General features: G+C 46.2%; 1 protein-coding gene across 1 annotated transcript in view; it reads left to right on the top strand.

Annotated features, from left to right (window-relative positions):
- Cpsf3 (cleavage and polyadenylation specific factor 3) overlaps nucleotides 1-23,871 on the top strand; it is a 31,674-nt gene that overhangs the window by 7,204 nt on the left and 599 nt on the right. Inside the window, exons 5-17 of the mRNA XM_041630454.1 lie at nucleotides 1,813-1,990; nucleotides 3,327-3,416; nucleotides 4,824-4,974; nucleotides 7,199-7,374; nucleotides 8,079-8,237; nucleotides 9,377-9,523; nucleotides 12,225-12,377; nucleotides 13,682-13,790; nucleotides 16,682-16,780; nucleotides 17,926-18,020; nucleotides 19,755-19,842; nucleotides 21,765-21,834; nucleotides 23,286-23,382. Of these exons, the coding sequence (XP_041486388.1) occupies nucleotides 1,813-1,990; nucleotides 3,327-3,416; nucleotides 4,824-4,974; nucleotides 7,199-7,374; nucleotides 8,079-8,237; nucleotides 9,377-9,523; nucleotides 12,225-12,377; nucleotides 13,682-13,790; nucleotides 16,682-16,780; nucleotides 17,926-18,020; nucleotides 19,755-19,842; nucleotides 21,765-21,834; nucleotides 23,286-23,382 (1,612 nt within the window). The remainder of the gene's footprint in view (nucleotides 1-1,812; nucleotides 1,991-3,326; nucleotides 3,417-4,823; nucleotides 4,975-7,198; nucleotides 7,375-8,078; nucleotides 8,238-9,376; nucleotides 9,524-12,224; nucleotides 12,378-13,681; nucleotides 13,791-16,681; nucleotides 16,781-17,925; nucleotides 18,021-19,754; nucleotides 19,843-21,764; nucleotides 21,835-23,285; nucleotides 23,383-23,871) is intronic.

Genomic DNA, 23,871 nt, shown 5'->3' with positions numbered 1-23,871 from the left:
AAAGTGGATCTTGAGGAAGGTTGTTTCCTAATTTTCTGAGAAATCGCCACACTGATATCCAAAGGGGCTATACCAGCTTGCACTCCCACCAGTAATGCAGAAGTGTTCTCTTTTCCCCACAACCTCTCCAGCATAAGTTATCATCAGTATTTTTTATCTTGGCCAATCTAACAGGTATAAGATGGAATCTCAGAGTTATTTTGGTTTGCATTTCTCTGATGATTAAAAATGTTGAGCATTTCCTTAATGTGGTACATTTGCACAGTAGAGTACTACACAGCAGCAAAAAATGACAACATCTTGAATTTTGCAGGAAAATGGATGGAGCTAGAAAACATCATTTTAAGTGAGGTAACCCAGACCCATAAAGACAATTATCACATGTACTCACTCATAGGTGGTTTTTTAACATAAAACAAAGAAAACCAGTCCACAAATCACAATCCTAGAGAACTTAGACAACAATGAGGACACTAAGAGAGACTTACATAGATATAATCTACATGGGAAGTAGAAATTAAAAAAAGACAAGATCTCCTAAGCAAATTGGGAACATGGGGACTTTGGGAGAAGGTTGAAGGGGAGGGGAGAGGCAGGGAGGGGAGCAGAGAAAAATGTAGAGCTCAATAAAAGTCAATAAAAAAAAAGTCACCTCAGTGGGTCATGCAAGCTGCAGCCCATCCTCGCAGGTCAGGCGCAGGCCGCGTTGTTTCAAGGATGCCGTAATCTAGCTGCAGAGTACAGTTGTGCATCAGCACCATCCGACTTCAGTCTGTGTGTGGTTTTGCGTCCTTTCAGATCTGAGTAAGGGTAGAACTGAAAAGGTTTGACAGAAATGCTCTGTGAGTAGCACTTGGCCATTCTGTTATTTAAGGCTGACTACAGTAAGCATAGGGGTTCTTTGGGCAGTCTGACCGGGTGATGCTGTTCTCTGGGGAAGTTGGCACCAGTTGTAAGAGAAATGTCCACTCCTCTACCACAAAGAGTCCAGCATGTTTGTGACACCCCCAGTGTGAAGTGTTGGCCTTCAGCAGTCAACTTTTACTTGGGTAGCTACCACGGTGTTTGTTACTCCTCATGTGTGAATACAAGGGGATGGAAAGAGCTTAATAATGCTAACGCTGTTAGCCAGTGCCCGGAGTCCTCAGTGCCCAGCCCTCTCACCCTCAGCAGCTCATGCCAGCTCCCCTGTAAATCCCACTTTACAGACAGAGCATGGGGACAAGTGGGTTGTTTACCTAAAGCGGCCCGTTAAGAGACAGCCTGACTGGTGAAGCCATCCATTGTGGCTATAGAGTCTGTGAAGTTCTTTTTTATAGTTTTCAGGAGATATTATCCACAACATTAAGAGAAATCCTTTTCCAGGCCAGCAGAGAATGTCCACCTCGTGTCCATGTGTATAAACATGTGTTCATGTGTATAGAAGTTAAGAATACCATATTAAAGAGTGATTTGTGTAGCTAGGCCTTGTAGCACAAACCCATGATCCCACCTAAGGCTCATATAGGGAGGTTACAAGTTCAAGGTCAGCTTGAGCAGCCTAGTGAGACCCTGGCTCCACAGGGTTAAAAGGGTTTTGAGTCACACTTGGCTCACAGTTAAGCTTTGTAGCCATGCACTCTTTTGTACTGTAATTATGGAAACTGTCTGAGAGTCTAAGTGCTGTAGGCTTTGTTGCTGTTGAGTTTTCAGTATGGGGACTGAGCCTGGAGCCTGTGCCTTCCGGCAAACGCTCTATCCCTTAGCTATAGCCCATCTCTATGGACCGCGGCATTAAGGAAAGCTGTACCCATATGTCATCTCCAATTTCAGCAACATATCAGCAGATGACATGCTGTACACGGAGACGGACTTAGAAGAAAGTATGGACAAAATCGAAACCATCAACTTCCATGAAGTTAAGGAGGTCGCGGGAATCAAGTTCTGGTGTTACCATGCTGGCCACGTCCTGGGAGCGGCCATGTTTATGATCGAGATTGCAGGTGTGAAGGTACGCTGTAGCTTGGATCCTTCTCCCCAAGAGCAGTCAGTGTAGAGCTTCCTGCCCTGAGAGGTGTAGAAACTTCCCCAAGCTTTGCAGAGAGTTAGGACACAAAGAAGCTAAAGCTCCGTCATTGCTGTTCCCTCCCCGTTATAACAGAGCTGGTTCCCCAGCCGTTCACTGCAGGCTTGGACCACTTCAGTGGCTTCAGAAAACTGGTTAGGGAAAAACCATCTTAGCGACTGCTTCTGTTTAAAACTCAAACATGGATGGATGAGATTGCTCAGCATGTGGAAGTGTTTTCTGTATAAGCTTGAGGACCTGCATTCAGTTCCTAGAGCCCACAATAGAAGGAGAGAACCAGCTCCCGAAAGTTGCCCTCTGACCTCTCCCATGCTGTGGAATGCACCTACTCACCACACACACAATAAAGCTGAAGTTAGTTAACTAAATTAAAACATGATTTCATGTGTATGTCCATGATTCGGAAGGGTTCAGGTAAACATCTGACCAGAGTAGCCTGATTTCTCTCTCTCTCTCTCTCTCTCTCTCTCTCTCTCTCTCTCTCTCTCTGTCTCCCTCTCTCTCTCTCTCTCTGTCTCCCTCTCTCTGTCTGTCTCTCTCTCTCTCTCTCTCTCTCTCTCTCTCTCTCTCTCTCTGTGTGTGTGTGTGTGTGTGTGTGTGTGTGTGTGTGTAGGTAAGAGGACATCTTTGGAGTTATTTCTTCAACCATGTGAGTTCCAGGGCTTGAACTCCAGTCTTAGGCTTGGCAGCACTGCCCTCACTAACAGCCATCTTGCTGCCCTGGACTCTAGACTGCAGAGCAGCTAGCTGTCTGCATTCTGGCGGCAGCCCAGAATCAGCCAAGCAGCTTTTTGAAAATACCCATTGAATAAGACCTGGAGGGGAAGCCTTCTAAGTTTTCAGGGGTTCTGCTTTAGACAGCAGAGAACAAGGTTTTAGTGAACCTTAAAGTTGTTCGTCTGTTTGAAGTGTCTGCACATGAGTTGGACAGTGCCATCAGGTTGCTTATTCTTGTCCTGTGCTGCAGGGCACCAAAAATAAGCAGGAAATAGCAGGGTGCACATCTCAGTTCTCACTGGGAATTAAACTGATGTGGGATATATTTTTCTGGAAAATTGGGTAATAGGAACACAGGGTGACCTTCGTGACTTGGTTACACATTTAGAATTAGATGCAAGCATTGCATCTAAAATTCCTCAAGTGTAGGCAGGTGGGTTTTCTTTTTTAAAGTCAATCTTACTATTAGACTTCAGGGATCAGCTGCTTACCAGTGCACGGAACCTTTCCCAAGTCTTGATTTTTTAGCTTTGCTTTCTCACAGCTGTTGTATACAGGCGATTTTTCAAGACAAGAAGATAGACATCTCATGGCTGCTGAAATTCCTAATATTAAGCCAGACATTCTTATTATTGTAAGTATTAACAGACTGGGTTATAGTTAGTACAATGGAATCAGAACTTTTTCTAGTGGAAAAAAATCACATGAAAGTTTATGTTTTTTTTTTTTTTTAAGATTTATTTATTTATTATGTATACAACATTCTGCCTCCATGTATGCCCACACACCAGAGGAGGGCGCCAGACCTCATTACAGATGGCCGTGAGCCACCATGTGGTTGCCGGGAACCAAACCCAGGACCTCTAGAAGAGCAGTCAGTGCTCCTAACCACTGAGCCATCTCTCCAGCCCAAAGTTTATGTTTTTTTATGTAAAGATTTTCTTGGCTCTCTTGGGACCCCTTTGCTGTGAAGTTAATTCTAGTCTAGTTTTAGAAACATGGTCACTCTCAGCAGTGTGGGGAGACAGGGTGTGCCTACCTGTGGCCTGCATATCTTTTCTAGTGAGGCTGTTAGAAGGGCATATTAAACGGTGTTAGAGATGTCCCACTGCCTTTGCAATGCTGCTGGCTTTGGCCTTTTCCGCGGGACACTTGTCACATTTTCTTAGTTTTCAGGTCGCAAGGACACAAGAGGATAGCTGTCTTCAGAAGCACTATGAGGGAGTGATGGCTGGCACAGTGTCAGGGAACAGGCATCCTCTGGGCCTGTCATAGACGCAGGAACATCAAATACCTTTGGTCCCTTTGGCTGTGGCCTGGACATGAGCTGCCCGAGTGTGGCGGGCGCCTGCCTGGTGCTGTGCCTGTGTACTATGCAGAGCAGGCTCCACGTGGCTTAGCTGGTGCTTCCTAGCACGGCTTCCCTGGCTTATGGCCCAGCTGCTGCTGCAGCGAGTAGCCGGCCCTTGTCATCTGCATTCAGGATGAGTCCGGGGAAAGCAGCAGTTCCCGAGTAATGTCACCTGAGTACCAACCCGGGAACCATGACCCACGTCTGCTTATGGAGCTTTGGCTTCTCCGGGGTTGGAGGATAAAACATCCAGCAAAGTTATCCTGAGGGAAGAACATTGTTTTTTAAGATTTATTTATTTATTATGTATACAGTGTTCTGCCTTCATGTATACCTGTACACCAGAAGAGGGCATCGGGTCTCATTACAGATGGTTGTGAGCCACCATGTGGTTGCTAGGAATTGAACTCAGGTCTTCTGGAAGAGCAGCCAGTGCCCCTAACCACTGAGCCCTCTCTCAAGCCCCCAAAAGGAACAGTTTATGCTATTCCCTGGCTCCATTTCTGTAACATTGGCCTTAAGATTGGAATTCTAATTTATTTACTGTTTTTTTTTTTTTAGTTATTACTATAACAGCATATATTCAGGTTAATGCCACGTTGTTGAAGAAATGAATCTCAACCTCAGCTTTTGTTCTGAATTCTCCAGGGTAAAATGGTCTTGATCTTACACATGTCACCTGTTATTTAGGAATCTACCTATGGGACCCACATCCATGAGAAGCGCGAAGAGCGAGAAGCAAGATTCTGCAACACTGTGCATGACATTGTCAACAGAGGGGGCCGGGGGCTCATTCCTGTCTTTGCTCTCGGACGAGCTCAGGAGCTGCTACTAATTCTAGGTATTTGGGTGACGGCGAAATCCACCTACTCTCACAGCCTTGTAAACAGCATTTCATCTTTCTTTATCCTTTTTTATTTTTTTTATTTTATTTTTATTTATTTATTTATTTATTTATTTTTTGAGGCAGGGTTTTTCTGTAGCTTTGGAGCCTGTCCTGGGACTTGCTCTGTAGATCAGGCTGATCTTGAACTCACAGAGATCCGCCTGCCTCTGCCTCCCAAGTGCTGGGATTAAAGGTGTGTGCCACCACTGCCCAGATCATTTTTCTTTTAAAAATTCACTTTGGTGACTCAGTGGTAGATCACCTGCCCAGCAAGCATGAGACCCCAGGTTCAGTCCCCCGTGCCATGGGAGCAACATGGGGACCTGGCATCTCACGTCCTCTGATACAAGAGCCAAGCCGCTGTGCCGCTGTGCTTCCCATTGGTGTCAGAAGCCTTCCAACATGAGCACTTCTAGAGTAGCAGTGACACTGTCAGGACACAAAGGGAGATAAGCAGTGTGTCCTCTTAGGTGTGTCATTATTATTTGAGGGTTTTCATGAAAGAAGTCTGGGATGGAAGACTGCGTGACCTTTTATTAATAGCAAAATCCATGCACAATGACTCCAAGACAGAATGGGGAATCTGGGCCGTGTTACAGTGTCACCTGCTGCTCCGCTGTTCCCGCTGGGGTCCAGCTCTCTGCTGCTGCCACTTCCTTGTTCCCAAGGGGGATGAGGAATCTGAACCAAGATGTAAAATCGTGGCTTGCTGCCAGTCTGTCTACCTTCCAAGAGCGTGCAACCCGCGCCCTTTATTCAGAGCACGCAGTCTTCCATCCAGCTCAGCCCCTTGGCCAGACGGCCCTCACAAGTGATCAGTGGAGCAGTGATAGAATTCCAGACAGGGTTTGTTAGACTTTACTATACAGCCCAGGTTAGCTGAGAATGGGAGCCCAGGCCTGACCCTTCAGCATTGTTTTCAGGAAATGCCACATCAGTGAATGTAAGAAGTCTCAGGACGGATTATAGATTTTCAGAGTACTAAGTGTGCAACAACAACAAAATAGGACTCAAAAACTACAGCTGCTGTGCTTCTGTTTAGGTGAAAATACAAACACAAATGAATCAGAAATAGGTGTGATTTTCTTTTTTCTGCTTTTCTGTCTTCCAAAGACTTCGGTCAGTTTGCACAACTTTGAACCAAGACTGGTGTGCATTGTGCTGTGAAGTTGGCCTGTCCTGATTCTATGAGGGAAGCATTCTCGTAGACGTGGACGGTCAGCCCTGTGTTGATGGAGTGTGAGGAGAACTAGAGGGACTGCCTCCTGCACACTCAGTGCTGCCGCCTCCACTGGGGACAAACAGTGTTTTTGTCGCATTGAGTGGAAAACAGGCAGAGGAAGATGGGCTGACCCAGCTAAGGGCCAGTCAGTCCCTCCCAGACTGCGCTGTTCAGTCTAGCGAACCCGATGGTGAGTCAGGTCGGTCTATCAAACAGTGAGGAAGAGCGGCTGGAACCAGCAGAGTGTAGAGGCGTGGATGTGGTGCTGCCAGGTGACCCTGTGAAGGGTACCAGGTGTCACAAAAATGTCCGTTATCCAGGCAGAAGACTATTTACAGGTATCATGAATGACCTCTCAGTGTTAGCGCCCCATAGCGCATGTGTGCTCCAGATCCTACAGCCCTCACGCTAAACAAGCATTTCCTGGGCGTCCCTGAGCAGCTGATCGGCTGCGCTGTGTATAAAGTGCTGGGATGAATGAGTTCCCTGAAAACAGGCCTTCGTGTGAGGGTGTTGTTCACTGCTCTCGGTAATTAGTAATGAGTGGTTTGTGTAAAAGGTTTTTGGAAATATAATTATAAATAATATGACTGCAGTTGATAAGCTGTTTAAAATAATAATTACATTAATAATACTTGTATTAAAACCTCGAGAGGAGTAGGAAGTTACGGTCTATTAATCAGCCTAAATTTAAAATGAAGTATTTGTTGAAGCTTCCATATCTTTGACTTACTGTTACAGCTTTATTTTATTTTTAGATGTTATACCAGTATTTAGATTTGTAGTTTGCATTAATAAGAAACAGGGTAGTTTTTCTCAAACTTATTTAAATACAGTTGTAGGGATCTTCATTTCTCAGTTGTTCAAACTCTTTAAAGTTAATTTTGTTATCGTTAGTTATTTGAATTTTTTACCTCATCTGCCAAGTGATGTCTGCCTCTCATACAATCTCTGTAGACGAGTACTGGCAGAACCACCCAGAGCTGCATGACATTCCCATTTACTACGCATCCTCTCTCGCCAAGAAGTGCATGGCGGTGTACCAGACCTACGTGAACGCCATGAACGACAAGATCCGGAAGCAGATCAACATCAACAACCCCTTCGTTTTCAAGCACATCAGCAACCTCAAGGTGATGCCTGTGGAGGAGGGGAGGCAGAGGGGCGTGGGGCAGGCAGGGCAGACTGCAGCCCTCCTGCCGAGGCTTCCTACTTACTCCCCTCGCCTCGGTGCTAGGGTGCTGGGACTCACTGTAGCTGGGCCTGCATCACAGTGCTGGAACTCGCTGTAGTTGGGCCTGCCCTTGTTCTGGGTCTCCACATGCCTTCAGTTTACAGCTATAACTTGGATCTCTTCTGCCACAGGAAGAAACTCCTGACAGGAAAAATATGGCAGGTCACAGGTTTAGATTCTGTTGTTCACATCTGGTCCTTTTTGATTGGCTCTGCAAGTTCCATGTATGAATTTATAAAACACCCGTGTTTGGCTTTCCAAGATCAATTAAATCAAATCTGTTTTCAATATATTTACAACCAAATGCTTTTTAAATAACATGTTTACAGAGCTAACGTGCTGATTTTGTTCGTCTGGTTGGTTGGTTTTGGTTTTTTGAGATGGTCTTTCTACATAGCCCTGGCTATCCTGGAACTCTCTCTGTGGACCAGGATGGCCTTGAACTCAGATATCCACCACCTGTCTCTGCCTTCTGTGTGCCGGGATTAAAGGCCACCATGCCTGGCACATTTTCATTTTAAGACTTGGTGTTTAAACACAACTCCTCCAGCAGTGTGATGGCCCCCGGTGAAAACTGCTTTGACTCCTTCCTTTGTCTCTCAGAGCATGGATCACTTTGATGACATTGGCCCCAGTGTTGTCATGGCCTCGCCAGGCATGATTCAAAATGGCTTATCCAGAGAGCTGTTTGAGAGCTGGTGTACAGACAAGAGGAACGGCGTCATCATCGCGGGGTACTGCGTAGAAGGGACACTTGCCAAGGTCTGTTCCCATCTTGGAGTGTGAGTCAGTATTTCATCCAGAATGCTGGGATAAGTCATGTATAGGTATAGTGCGATTAATAAAAACCAGAGACAGAAATTGGGGTTCAACTTGAAGGTCAGGGAAGCAAAACAGCCAGCCACTGGCTTTTACCCCTGCCTCAGTCTGAACTGGCGATCCTGCCTCCTGGAATCTCAGAATGAGACTTTGAGCGAGAGCTGTCTCCTCCCGTCTTATATTCCTCTCTAGGGCTGGGATTAAAGGCATGCACTGCCCGGTTTTTATGGCAAACTAGCATGACTACTGTGATTAAAGGTGTGTGTTACCACTGCCTGGTCTGTTAGGCTGACCAGCACAGCTGTTTTACTCTCTGAACTTCAGGCAAGCTTTGTTTTATTAAAATACAAACGAAATATCACTACATTCAGATTGTGTGACTTTTGATTTAGGGTTATTTTGTGTAGACTTTACCAGTAGAGCATCCCAGGCATTTTTGCTTAAAAACATTAGATTTAGAATTTTTCCAGACGAAGGATTCACAGCCTGTGACACGGACGTCTACAGAGCTGTATTGGGTGCCTGGGCTGGCTGCTGTCTTCCTGTAGGTATAAAGTGGCCGTTCTTAGCCTAGGGTGTACATATTGTCGATAACAGTGCAGAACTTTAGGTGCAATTAATGGCTGTCCAGACAGCATGTTCTCTTGTCTTCTTGCTGTTAATATCTGTATTAGTTTAAACACAGAGTGGTTTCTCAGTCGGGTCATTTTCATCCTTTGCCACATGCTGTGGAGTCAGTAGAGAGCTTTTGCACAGACGGCTCCAGATTGGAGTTGTGTGCCTGTGCCCTGTGGGTCCTGGTGCCTGGAAGGAGCTGCAGCAGCAAGAGCTGGGTGCAACTTTATTGACAGCTCCAGCTTTCACTGCCAGCTCTGGGGGCCCCGAGCTCTAGTTATTTTCTGACTTTTCTGGTTAAATGTTTACTCAATGAAAATCATAAGTGTTTGGTACTTGCTAACTCATGAACATCAGAATGACTTTGATGGTTAACACTAGAGATTGTGACTGTATAAGACATAACCAAAATGCACCTTCTGTCATCTAATTGCACAGTCTGTTTTTCTCTTATTTGTTTCCGACAGCACATCATGTCTGAACCTGAAGAAATCACTACCATGTCTGGACAGAAGTTACCACTGAAAATGTCGGTTGATTACATTTCTTTCTCTGCTCACACAGATTACCAGCAAACCAGTGAATTTATTCGTGCTCTGAAGCCACCTCACGTGGTTAGTCTGTGAATGCCATGTCTAACTGTAAGGTGCATGAAACGCAAGGGCTCTCACAAACCTAGCATCTCGTTGTGAACAGAGCTCTTGGTTTAGCCATTATCTCTCCTTCTGCACTTGTTTCTTCATTTTACACTGACTGCTTCAGGCTTACCAACCCTATTCTAGTGTTCGCTGTGTTTTCTGCTGCCTCTCCAATAGCCTAAGAACCAGGGTAAAGGGTGTGACTACTTGCCTTGAACCCCAGCTCCCTCCTTTGCCTACAGTGTATCTTTGTGCTTTATAAATAAGGGTGATAGCAATTTATAAGGTCATTGTGCAGACAAAATAAGTGAGACTATGACGTACTTGACAGTGCCTGGCCCATCGTGCACTTTATGTGGTTATTAAATTGACAGTTCAGACTGTCATTCGAAGAGTAAATGTTCAAGGTTTCCATAGATATAGATGGAAACAAATACTGAATTAGTTCCTTACTAGTATAGTTTATACTTTTTAAGTATCATGAACAAAATAATAATGGGTCAGCAAGACAGCTCTATGGGTAGACGTGCTTGCCTCGGAAGCCTCGTGACCTGAATTCAGCCCTCAGAACCTGTGTGGAGGCACAGAGAGGACTGCCCAGATCTGCCCTCTGACTTCACGTGCATACCCAGGCCTGGGCACCCTCTAAACTGCTGCTCCTTTCAGCCTTTTTAAACTATTACTGCTATCATCATCACGCGAGCGTCTGTTGGTGGAATCTGGAAGACTTTTAAGCTGAAAACTGCTGGGTTTTAATCGGAAGTGGAACAAGTATCCATGGAAATAGATTAGACCCTCCCAGTGTTCTGAAAACTTGCTCAGAGGAAATGGCTTTTCGCTATTGTATTCTGTTTCTTTATCAAATGTTTTTATTGTGCCAAAATATGTAAAGCATGCAGTTTGCAGCTTTCACTGCTTTTAGGTATGAGATTCAGTGGTCTCACCTACGCCCATGTCGTAGCCCCTACTTCTGGTTTCAGAACTTCCTGCCCCTCAAGCAGAAGCCTGTGCTCTATTTTACTCTCTTCTCAGCCCCACCAGTCTTCTCTGTAATTGCTTACTGTCTCTCTGAATATGACAGTTGTTGTATTTCACATAAGTGCAGTCATGAATTTTCAAGGTCCAGCCATGCTGCTTGTCTAAGTAGGCCAGCAATAGCCTGTTGATTATCCTTGAGGCTGCTGATGATCATTTTGGTTAGTTTGAGTGACATCTAGTGGCTGATCATGTCCTTAGCTTTTGAGCACTTTGTAGCATGCTGGTCCTCCTAGGTATTTTCCCTCAGCCCTTAATGAACAGACTCCTGTATGGAGAAAATCATTCCCCTCCTCAGCATCATGTATAGGCTGTAGAACTTGAGCGCAGTGTAGACCCCATCACATGCTTCTGCTGTGTGTGTAACTGATTCATGATCCCACCTCATACCTTGAGGCCAGGTGGAAAAACTGTTCTGCTTTTTCAGCTGCTGGCCTCACCTTCATTCCCTTGTATCTCTTGGCCATCTGGTTCTGTCTGTGCCGCTAGTCTAAATCCTCAGCGGATGTTTACTTTTAATAGCCAGCACTCTCCAGTGTGTGACTGCATGTGAGGTTACACTGGTAGTGGCAGTAGCATGCATTTACTGCATATGGAGTGCCAGGCCGCTCATGCTTCTTATGCATGCACTTGCTCAGGCTTGGTATCCGACGCTGTTGTGGAACCGGGGAGTTCGGCCAGGGTTACACAGTACAGAGCAGTGCTACGGTTAGTGTTCAGGCAGCCCAAACTGGGCCTTGCACCTCGGGTGACAAGCCTTTGCCCTGGAGTAATGCTGGCTATGCTTCCACAGGCCAGATAGAAGCTGTCTGCCAGTGGTTTGGAGACGAGATGCCCACCATGGAAGACAGAGGAGTAAAAAACAAAACAGATGGATGGACAGCCAGTGCAGGGTGGCGGATGCCACTGTAAACAGATGGATGGACAGCCAGTGCAGGGTGGCGGGTACCACTGTAAACAGATGGACAGACAGCCAGTGCAGGGCGGCAGATGCCACTGTAAACAGATGGACAGACAGCCAGTGCAGGGCGGCAGATGCCACTGTAAACAGATGGACGGACAGCCAGTGCAGGGTGGCAGGTACCACTGTAAACATTGCATCTTACTTTCAGTTGCTTTACTTAGCAAGAAACTACCAGAAACCTAAAGAAAATGGATGGTTTCCTAGCAAGAGAAAAAGAAGTCCATTTAAAGCTGGAAGAGCCTTGTAAGCCATCTGGTTCAGCCTTCAATGTGAGCTTTGGAACTAGAGATGACAGTGCACATTCTTCCATCAGTGCTTAAAGCAGTTCCTTTACTTTTTCTTAAAGTAGGTGCTCCTAGCATTGAAATAGGAAAGCAAGATCCAGAGAGTTGATGGCTCAGAGCACCCTCTGCTCTTTCCAAGGACCTGTTTGGTCCCCAGCACCCACATGCAGAGGTTTACAGCTTGCCCGTGTCTGCAGCTCCCCAGCCTCTTACCGCCTCTGCCAGCTCCTGTACTCAGCTACACCCCACACAGCCATAGATAGAAATAAGCTTTAAGACAAGAGGACCGTTTCCACAGTTCAAGTGTGAATGTCTCATGAATTAACTAATGTTCTTATAGACAGTCCTTTGCCTGCTGAGGGCTCCTCTATACTCACATATCTATTCTGTGCAGATTCTAGTCCATGGGGAACAGAATGAAATGGCCAGGCTGAAAGCAGCGCTGATCCGGGAATATGAAGATAACGATGAGGTCCACATCGAGGTTCACAATCCGCGGAACACAGAGGCTGTGACCCTGAACTTCAGGGGAGAGAAGCTCGCCAAGGTACAAGGCAGCAGGTGCTGATCCTAACCGTGTTCTTTTCAGGGAGATACATTCAGGGAGAGAGAGAGAGATTGTCTGCTACCTGAGGAGTCAGAAGAGGGCATCAGATCCCCGGAACTGGGGTTGGGGTTATGGGTGGTCATGAGCTACTAGTTAGGTACTGCGATTGAAACATGGGACCTATGCAAGAGCAAGAAATGGTCTTCACTGAGCTATACCTTCCTCGGTGGCACAGGCTTACGACTCCAGCTCCTGGGAGCCTGAAGAACATTGAAATTTTAGATGCCATCCTGAGCTGCAGTAGTGAAACCTGTCTCGGAGTGACAAGAAAGGACTAGAAAGCTAATTGACTGGTGGAAAAGACCTTGAGACTCAGGGTGTGCGGCTTTGCTCTGAGAAAGGGCTTTTTGTCTGAGCCGTGCTGCTCACAGTGAGGCTCAGCGTACTTGCCTGGCTACGTCCCCAGATGGAGCCCATAGCTCCACCAAAACATTTACAGCGTTTTAAAGCATTAGCATCTTTATTTTCCATGTGTCCACACCACCGCACTGAGTGCAGCCCTGGAAGGGCCGGTGAGACAGCTGTCTCCACAGTGAGTCAGAGCCAGGGTACTGCCGTGTAGCCGCTGCGCTCCACTGCCTGGCTCCAGCTGCTCCAGCACAGACGTCAGCATCCCTGGGAGCCCTGGCCTGCAGTGAGAGAGTTTACACTCCAGGATGGTGGGCTCCCGATGGGCATGGCCCATGCCTGTATTCTAGCACTTAGGAGATGGAAGCAGGGTCGAAGATTCAAGGATAGGCCCTGCTGTATAGTGAGGACCAGGCTAGGCCTGAGCTACGTAGTACATTAGTTATCTACAAAACAAGCCAAATAAGTAAATAAAATAAAAAGTTGGTAAGGTTTCTGTATTTGAGTGGTTGAAAGTGTTGCCTCAGACTGGAGAGGTGGCTCAGCAGTTAAGAGCACTGGATCTTCTTCCTGAGGTCCTGAGTTCAATTCCCAGCAACTACATGGTGACTCACTGCCATCTATAATGGGATCTGATGCCCTCTTCTGGAATGCAGGCATGCATGCAGATGGAGTACCCATACACAGAAAATAAGTAAATCTTTAACAAAAAAAGAAAGTGTTGCCTCAGTATGTAATTCCATCCTTACTGAGCTTTGTGTTCAGAGATGCTATCTCCTGTTGCATAGCTAGCACACTCCCCAGTTTGTCAGAGCAGCCCTCTACACGTCCCACCCCATGTGACGAAAGCCTGAAGCCTTTTTCTTTGACACCACTATGTGTTCTGTTTTTACTAGGTCATGGGCTTTTTGGCAGACAAGAAACCAGAACAGGGACAGCGTGTCTCTGGAATTCTTGTTAAAAGAAACTTTAATTACCACATACTTTCTCCCTGTGACCTCTCCAGTAAGTACACTGTTCAATGTGGGATGCAGTCTCAGTCTGCGTGTGCGTGCCCGTGTGGTCCTATGTTGTCGGAGGCTGCTTGTTTGTTTCTGCTTGTTCATTTCCTGGCCGCCCTGACTCAAAATAATCCTCAGAAAACTATATTATTTGCAATACTGTTTGACTTAAGCGTATTGCTAACTAGCTCTTATATCCTAAACTAACCCATCTCCATTAATCTGTGTATCACCACGAGGTCGTGGCCTACCAGCATCTGTCTCCTGTGGCAGCTACATGGCTTCTCTTCAACTCTGCCTACTTTCTATGTATCTTTTCCAGTCTGGCTATGTTCTGTTAAACCATTGGCCAAAAGCAGCTTCTCTATTAACCAATGGCAATAAAACATATTCATAGTGTACAGAGGGGAATCCTACCCACATCGTATGTGCGTGTTTGTATGTGTCAGAGGACAACTATCTGTGTGTGTGTGTGTGTGTGTGTGTGTGTGTGTGTGTGTCAGAAGACAACTATCATGGGTGAGTTCTGTTAGCTTATGAAGCTGTCTGTCTCTGTGGGTCAGAGGACAGCTGTCAGGAGTGGAATCTCCTTCCCTGTGTGGGTTCTGGGGATGGACCTTGGCTCGTGAAGCTGCAGTGACAAGCTCCTTTACCTGTTGAGCCATCTGGCCACACAAGTGGTCAGATTTCAGTTACCAGCTAATCAAGTAGGACGGGAATGTAATCTGAATCGCTCCATGGGAAAGAGCCTTTCCCTGACAAGCTGTTGGATCGTTTGAATTACTCCCCAGATGACAGCTTTGAAGAGTAGCTCACGTGTAAGACCTGCCTTGCTCAGGCTGCAGCGCCCTTCTCCTCTTCTCTGGTGGTGCAGGGCTTTTAGTTTCTGGAGTAGCTTTCTGCACTACCCCAATTAGCTTTTGTTTTTGTTTGGTTTGAGCTGCTTGATGTGGTACTGGGGGTTAGCCTTAGTGGCTTATGTTTTTGCTAGGCAAGTGTTCCACTACTTAGCTACATCTGACCCCTTTTCATTTTTTATTTTGAGATCGAGTATCACTGTGTAGCCCAGGCTGCCTCAAACTCACAGTCCTCAACCCCCTGAGTAGCTAAATTGGACATACAGGCCACCATGCTCAACCAGCATTTTGTTTTTTACATTTGTTTTAATTCAGTGTGGGTATGGTATGAATGGAACCCCTTGGCCCTCTGGCGAGCATGCTCAGGCCCCAGGTACACCTTGTTCATTTATGACCCAAGCTTTCCATAACTTGCTTGGTTTTTTAATTCTTTATCTCTAGAAGAATGGCCAGGAGGAGAGAATAAAGCATTTGTAGTTTCTCTCTCTCTCTCTCTCTCTCTCTCTCTCTCTCTCTCTCTCTCTGTTGTTACTGTTTTTTGAGATAAGGTTTTTCTGTGTAGCCTTGGTTGTCTTGGAACTTGCTCTGTAGACCAGGCTGACCTTGAACTCAGAGAGTTCCGCCTGCCTCTGCCTCCTCAAATGCTGGGATTAAAGGAGTGTGCCACTACTGCCCGCTAAACATGGGGGTTTGAACAAAGCTAAATAGGACTGCGTTTATGTTTGTAAATTGCTTTTCCCCAGTATAGAAATACTCCCATATGAGCTCTGATCTGTGTAAAGTCTGAGCCATTGATGAGTACTGCTTTCCCAGATGATGCAGGTAGTAATAGAAGAGACACCAAGACAGGGGTTTATCTCCAGGTCAACAGTGCGCTCACACTCGGTGCTGTTGTGTGCTGCCATATCGTAAGTGTGTCGTGAAGGAGAAGGCTAGCATAGTTAGATGTTAACCTGTGAGACAGGTCACCTTTCAGCTACGATAACAACAGATAAATGGACAAGCTGGGTTTTTTTTTAACTAATTCTTTTTAAAAAATACTTTCTTAAAATTTATTTTTATGATTTTTAAATGTGTGTGCACACCTGCTGGTGCCTGTGGAGGCTGGAGGTGTCAGATCCCTATGGAGCTGGAGTAACTGGCAGGCGACCCAACCTGGATGCTGGGAACCAAACTTGGATCCTCTGCAAGAGCAGTGTGCACTCTTAACTGTTGACCTCTGTCCTGCCCCAGTGAACTCCCACTCTTAGGCCAGCCTCTGGGCTAAAGCTGGACACTGACGAGTTACTGAACATTGTCCTGGCTGGCGGTGACAAGTCTAGTGAGGACCAGCGCACAGAGGGCACAGAGGAGACTTCCCGAGAGAGTTGGAGAGTGTTTCAGGTCAGGAGCATGCAGGCCAGGTAGTTATAGAGACACCGAGCAGAAAAGAAGTACAGGTGGTTGCTATACTTGCTTGGAGATGTACAAGAACCTAACACGTCCAGAACCCAGACCCACCGGAGTGGCATGGGATAAGTGTAGGGAGTTAGCCTGGGAAACAGAGCAGCAGCCTGCCAGTTGTGGCACAGGTGGGCTCATCCCTCTGGGCCTGGCATGGGTGCTGGATCTGCTAGGTTTTCTTAATCCCTGGTGTGTGTTTGTGCAAGTTGTATTTTGTGTTATTTGTTTGTTTTTGAGCTGTTGTCTCACTTTGTTTTTTTTTTTTAAATATTTATTTATTTATTTATTTATTTATTTATTTAGTATACAATGTTCTGTCTGTATGCCTACAGGCCAGAAGAGGGCGCCAGACCTCATTAGAGATGGTTGTGAGCCACCATGTGGTTGCTGGGAATTGAACTCAGGACCTTTGGAAGAGCAGGCAATGCTCTTAACCACTGAGCCATCTCTCCAGCCCCCCTGTTGTCTCACTTTGTAACTGAGGCTGGCACCAATCGCAAATTCTCTGCCTCTGACTCCCAAGTGCTAGGAGTATGTGTTTACCACCATGCTCAGCTGGTCTCTTAAAATGTATTTATTCTCATTCTCTTTTCAGATTACACTGACCTGGCCATGAGCACTGTGAAACAGACCCAGGCCATCCCATATACTGGGCCCTTTAATTTGCTGTATTACCAGCTACAGAAATTGACAGGTGTGTTTACTGAAATTCACATCATTGCATTTTTAGTAAGAATTTTTTTTAAAAAAAATGTACTTCACTGTAATAATTGTCTCAGAATTCCTATGTACTGCTTGGTCATTTTATCGCATAAAAGTCAACATTTTATTTTTTTTTTTAATATATATTTATTTATTTATTATATATACAATGTTCTGTCTGTGTGTATGCCTGCAGGCCAGAAGAGGGCACCAGACCTCATTACAGATGGTTGTGAGCCACCATGTGGTTGCTGGGAATTGAACTCAGGACCTCTGGAAGAGCAGGCAATGCTCTTAACCACTGAGCCATCTCTCCAGCCCAAAAGTCAACATTTTAAAAACTACTCACAAACTTTAAAAAATCCCACAGTATCTTTGATCACCTACAATCTTAAAAATATCAGTGGTCTTTTCTCCTTTGATTTAAAATCTGTTTTAGTTACCTATACTTAAGATTTTATATATTGCGTTCTCTGTTCTGCCAGTACCAGTCTGTAGTCGGCTTGGTAAAGCCTCGGGGAGAGCATAAGCCTGTGTCTCTCATTCTCACCATTTTAGACAGAGGATTCTGTCTTTACCCAGTGTCAGGTGATGCCTGACGCCTGATGGGGGGTGGGCTCTCTGAGGAGGTGGGAGCATGCCAGCCTGTGACATGCCTGCTGCTGCTGAGCCCTCACAGCCCCTGAAGCAAGGTGCTGCCCTGCAAGAAGTGGGGGAGGAACACCTGAGATTGACCTCAAACAAGAACTATGGCCAAAGAGAAGAGTCATGAGTTAATGGTTGATCAGTTAGTAAATTAAGTTCTTGAGCACTAGGGGGCTTCAGCAGCTGGACTCCCCAAGCAATGATTGACTTGCGGTGGAGGTGGGGAGCTGGCCCATGAGGTTCCCACACTTCGGCTGAGTGCTGTGGAATCTGGCCTCTCTAGCTGATGGCCCAAGTGTTGGTGCCTGAGGGGCAGGTGTAGAGATTGTGTACTGCGGTGTCTTCGGTGGCTGTGAGCTGTTAGCTTAGAACACAGCCATTAAATGTTACTAGTTTTCCCACTTACAGCAGCTCTATCTTAACTATCTCTACAAAGACAAATGCCTCTTAGAGTCTATAAGAATATCATATGAATCTTACAAATTTTTTCAGGTGATGTAGAAGAATTAGAAATTCAAGAAAAGCCTGCCCTGAAGGTGTTCAAAAATATTACTGTCATCCAGGAGCCAGGCATGGTGATTCTGGAGGTGAGGCCCAGTCATCCCCTCACAGAGGGAGTAGGTTTCAGATACACACATGTAATCACAGAGCATTGTGGTTAATGGTCTTCCAGGGAGCCATCAGTTTTGAAGAGGGAAGTTCACAGACTCAGCCCTAGATAAACTGCAGGCAACTGAGGATTCTGGGAGCTGGAGAAAGTCTTCCCCAGGGAAAAGTTCCTGATGGGTTTTCCAAGACCAAGCGGTCAGGCCTGAGTCAATTACATACAAATAACAGTATACATGCTGAGCAAGCTGTGCTTACGTGTTTAGGGAAAGAGATACAGCAACAATTGAAGTGGAAGAGGCCGTGAGTTAGAGACAGAGTAGTTGGTGGTGGGGTTGACATGGGAGAGGTTGGAGGGAAGAAAGGGAAAGGGGAAAATAATGTACCTGTATTTTAATTTTTTAAAAAATAGAAAGATCTGGGGGCTGGAGAGATGGCTCAGAGGTTAGGAGCACTGCCTGTTCTTCCGAAGGTCCTGAGTTCAATTCCCAGCAACCACATGGTGGCTCACAACCATCTGGAATGAGATCTGGTGCAAAATACAGTATATATAATAAATAAATAAATCTTAAAAAAAAATAGAAAGATCCTAAAAGGGAAAAGGTTGAATTCTGGGGGTTGGACACAGCTGACTTGCCTGAGCCAGCCCAACACATAATCACAGGGGCTAAGCAGTAATAGCTAGCAAAGCCCTGGTCAGACCCTAGCTTTTACCCTACCGTGTAAGTAGGTCATCCCACTGCTTGGAAGGTGGAGGCAAGAGGATCAGAAGGGCAAGGTATCCTTGACTCAAAGATAGTTCATATTCATCCTGGACTTTATGAAACCCTGTCTCAAAAATTTTTTTGTTGTCTGGGCAGAGGGAGCAGCACTTGGGAGGCAGGGGCAGGTGGATCTCTGAGGCCAGCCTGGTTTACAAAACGAATTCCAGGACAGCCAGGGCAATGCAGAGAAACCCTGTCTCAAAAAACCAAGCTAAAACAAAACAAAACCACAAACTAATCATGCTGCCTTTCTTTAAAAAAAAAAAAAGGTGGTATTTTCATGTTTTGAATAAACTGTAAAATAACTCAAGTCCAAAAGGGTTAGACATCATTAAATCAGGTTAAGACAGACATATAAAAACAGATTCTTTTCTTTAAAAAGACAAACATCTGGGCTGGAAGTGTCAATCCCCAGCTTCCACATGGCCATGCATAATCAACTGTCACTTCAGTGCCAGGACACCGACAGTCTCTCTGAGAGGTGACACACAGACGTACAAGCTGGTCAGATACCATTACCAACGGTGGGGTGGGGTGGGGATACACTGGTGAGACCCAGTACAAACACAAAGCCAGATGTGCGTATGCACGCACCTTGTATTTCACCCTCTTGTCCTGCTGTCTGTGCCCCTGGTGCAGGTGTGGAATTGGAGTTTCCCAGCACCAGCAGTTATGTTGCATGGGGTAACTTTGGGATCAGGTTTCTTTTTTCATAAATAATTGGGGAAATTAAATGGCAATTCATGGAAAACCTTTTGCCACAAAGGGGGTGCTTAGTAGGTTCTTTTTGCTGATTAAAAGGAAGTTAAGGGGAGGTCTCACGTGACCAGAAGTCAGTTGATTCCCAGCAGAGCTAGAGCGGCAGCTCCCCTGTGACCTGCGGCCTGACAGGCAGAGCCCGCAGCAGTATGGCTGCAGCTCCCCTGTCCTGACTCCACCTTTGCCTTGTAGTGGCTGGCGAACCCCTCTAACGACATGTACGCGGACACAGTGACTACCGTGATACTGGAAGTTCAGTCGAATCCAAAAATAAGGAAAGGTACGGCCTTGCCTATGCTTACCCCCCCACTCCTCCTCTCCCGACTCGTAGAACTAAAGATCAGTGGAGCCCTGAGTGGAAGTTCAGTTTCCCTGTCTTCTTTAGTGTGTGAGTTTGAGTTAAGAACACGACGGTGCAGATCTTCAGTGGCCCGTCATTTACACAGTCTCACCAAGGTAGATTCCCGTGTAGTCACAGTTCTCTTGGGCCCCTGAGCAGAGCCGCTAAAATACTGCTGAGCTGGCCTCATGTTCAGGGGAAGGTGCTGAGCAGAATGGCGGCCCCAGCCAGCGCGTGTGTGCGCCGTGGCTGGCAGCTTGCCCCTGCGGCTGCACCGTGCACTCCAGTGCTCTCCAGATGCACCACCAGGCAAGGAGCCACCCTAATGTACTCTGGGGGACGCCCCCACGCTGTGCCCACACATCATTCCAGGGCCTGTTCAGTATAGAGTGTTCTAGACTTAAAGGCACGTCGTGGGCACAGGCTGTTAGCACTTTGATTTCAGGGAAGAAAGTGGAGCTGGTCACTTCCTAAGTCTTCTGTGTGGACCACTCTGTCACACGAATAAGCAAGCCAGGCACATCCAAATCCTCCCTTGAACCACGGATGAGCATTTGGGTTGTGGGTAATGGCAGTGTAAGCATCTCCGCCTTTGGCCCTGGAATGGTGCTGCTATTTGCTCTGTGTGTGATGTGGTTCAGTGGTGACAGCACTTGCATAAGGAGCACCCAGTCCTGGGAACCTTCCCCAGCACTGAGAAGGGTTCTGGCCAGGAGGAAGAGTTCAAGGCCAGCCTCAGCTATATAGCAATTTTGGGCCAGCCTGGACCCTACAGGAGACCCTATCTTATAGAATCAAACACCAAAATATTGAAAAGAAGCTGGGTGTGGTTCACATTTCTTTAATCTTAACACTTGGGAGTCAGAGGAAAGAGGGTCCCCGAAGTCTAAAGCCAGCCTGGGCTACGTAGTGAGCACTGGGACTTCATAGTGAGATACTGCCACAGGGGGAAAGATTCTGTGTGTGTGCACACATGTTCTGAGTAGGGCAGGGTCACATGTTAGCTCAACCTACCCTGGGGGAGCAGAGACTTGAATGTGTGCAGACCAGGGAGGTATATGAACGGATGTGCCAGGGTGACCTTAATTCCAGATTGAAGATGTCATCTAGACCATCAAGTTGTGTGTTTGTTGGGGTTTAAAAAAGAAAAGGAAAAAAGTCATTAATAGGCAGGCACCTTTAATTATTATTATTATTATCATTATTTTATTTTTATTTTAGTTTTTAAGACAGGGTTTTTAATATAGCCCTAGCTATCCTGGAATTCCCTGTAGACCAGGCTGGCCTTGAACTCACAGAGATCTGCCTGCCTCTGCCTTCTGAGTGCTGGGATTAAAGGTGTGCACCACCTCTGCCCTGCCTGGCGAGTTTTTTTTTTTTTTTAAGATTCACTGTCAGTCATGTGTGTACGTGAATGAAGACACCTGTAGAGACCAGAGCTGGAGTTACAGGTTGTGAGCTGCCCCGAGTGGGTGCTGGGAACTGAACCCGGGTCCTCTGCAAGAGCAAGAAGTAAACATCCATAATCAGATGCCGTATCAGATGTTAGATGTACATAACATTTAGATACAAAAGAGCTTAATGTGTTTTGGGATTATTGGACCTATAATTTTACTCATCTCTCTTCAAAATGTAAGTTTGAGAAATATGGGAAATAAAAGTGACTGTCATTGTGGTTTCTTTATAAAAACATGGAATAACACGGCACATGCTTTTGCCTGAGTGGGCATGTGACAGACACATCACATGCTTTGACTTTGAGGTCTCCATGGTTACTTCACGTCTCCATAGCCATGCTCTGGTGACCTGTCTGTCTGATGATGGTAAACGGGAAAATGGAGACTGAGCTGTTTGTCCTCTAGGTGCCGTGCAGAAGGTCTCTAAGAAGTTAGAGATGCATATTTACAGCAAGAGGCTGGAAGTCATGCTCCAGTGAGTCTCGGGAGCGCACGGGTGTGCGGGTGCATGGGCATGCGGGTGCACGGTGGGAGTGCTGAACTTACGGTGTGTTGTACCAAGTTATGTCCAGTGGTCAGTGCTGGATGCTAGTGCCCACAGGCCTCCAGGAGTGCTCACGAAGCACTTTTGTCGAGACTGGGTGCTGATCAACTGGTCACTGTGCCTTTAAGAATTATTTTAAGGGGCTGGAGATACGGCTCAGCGGTTAAGAGCATTGATTGCTCTTCCAGAGGACCCGGGTTCAATTCCCAGCACCCACATGGCAGCTCACAACTGTCTGAAAATGCAGTTCCACAAGATCTGACACCTTCACACCAATGCACATAAAATAAAGTTAAATAAATCATTAAAAGTTTTTTTTTTTAAAAAAAAAAGAATTATTTTAAATGTTGCTTGGGTGTGAATTATTTGATAAAGTGGGTGTTCCAGGCTCTTTCCAGTAAGTCTGTAACTATGAAATGTCTCTAGACTCAGTATGTTTCTAATGCCAGCGCCTTCCTGTAGGTGCTCTTTAAGCTGATTTCAAGATGCTTTTCCAAGTGATCTTAGGAGCCCTTACCAGTGGCAATTAGTTTATAATTTCAGCACCTAACACAGTGCCTGAAGTGCTGGTCTCTCATTTGCTTGTTGAATGAATAACTTAGTTTTTCATTATAGACAAATACCTACAAGACAAAGGGAAGAAAGATACATTGTACCTCACGGTTTCGGAGAACTCTGCCATGGCTAGGTAGCCTTGGGTTTGATGATGGACTGTAACGGAGGAGAAAGCTCCCAGGGGCCTGTCTCCTCACCTAGGCCTCACGTCCTGGTTAGCAGTGTGGTGTCAGAACCCATCACCCAGCAGCCAGCTTTAACTTTGAGCATCTGGGGATGCTGCAGTTTCTGATCATGTCAATGGCTGCTTCTGGCTTTAAGTTGAAAGTGACTCTTAACGTAGACATCTTAGTGTTTGGGCGGCTTTTCTGAAATTTCAGACTGCTTACAGTGGCTTTTAAATAATGACCTTAGTTGGTTTTTTATTTTGTTTCATGTTTTAGAGACATAACTTCACTGTCTTGCCCAAGTTGGCCCCAAATTGGAGGATTCCAAGACCTATGCTGCATAGCAGTTGGAGGTTGTTCTCGGCAGCTGTGTGAGGCCTGTCTCAGAACAGTTTTAAAGACCAGTGCAAGACCCCACACTTAATCCCCAGTATTAAATTAATACCAAACCAATACTAGTGCTTGCTAAAAATGGAATGGTGGTGTACCCTCCTGAGCAGGGCTGTGTTTTAACTGTTGTAGAAAGCTGACGGTCAGCAGCGTGTCTCCAGGGTTGCTGAAAGCATCCTACTGCAGGACTTGGGCCTCTCTTCAGTATCATTCTCCCACACAGGTAAAGCAGCATTTTCCCAGTAACAGCAACTTTCTGTTCACTTAAAGGGACATATTTGGAGAAGACTGTGTCAGTGTGAAAGATGACTCTGTCCTCAGCGTCACAGTGGACGGGAAAACAGCAAATCTGAACCTGGAGACGCGGGTATGTAGCTGCCCAAGATATGTGGGGTGAAATGTGAAGACAGGAATACGATTGCAGCCCGGGCCATTGGGTGTGGCAGTTTGGAGGCTGGGGGCTAGCTCAGTTGGTAGTGGCCTTTCCTGATGTGGACAAAGCCCAGGTTCTCCTCGTAACACAGAAGTGAGCACGTGGAAGCACATGCCTGTAGTCCCAACAACCCTGGTTCCTGCTGTGGTTTGTGAGATAGGTTCTTATCCTCTCCGAGCTGGCTGGCCCTGAGCTTTGTGGTTGTGCTGTAAGATGTAAGCTGCCAGCTGGGCGGTGGTGGCGCACACCTTTAATCCCAGCACTCGGAGGCAGAGGCAGGTGGATCTCTGTGAGTTCGAGGCCAGCCTGCTCTACAAGAGCTAGTCCCAGGACAGGCTCCAAAGCTACAGAGAAACCTTGTCTCGACCCCCCTCCCCCCCAAAAAAAAGATGTATGCTGCCATAAACTAGGTTGGGTAACGCG

This window comes from Microtus oregoni, unplaced genomic scaffold, assembly GCF_018167655.1.
Source record: "Microtus oregoni isolate MIOR12 unplaced genomic scaffold, Mior012 000034F_ref0000314, whole genome shotgun sequence".
NCBI classification, from domain to species: Eukaryota; Metazoa; Chordata; class Mammalia; order Rodentia; family Cricetidae; genus Microtus; species Microtus oregoni.
This window is presented reverse-complemented; position numbering and strand designations above follow the sequence as displayed.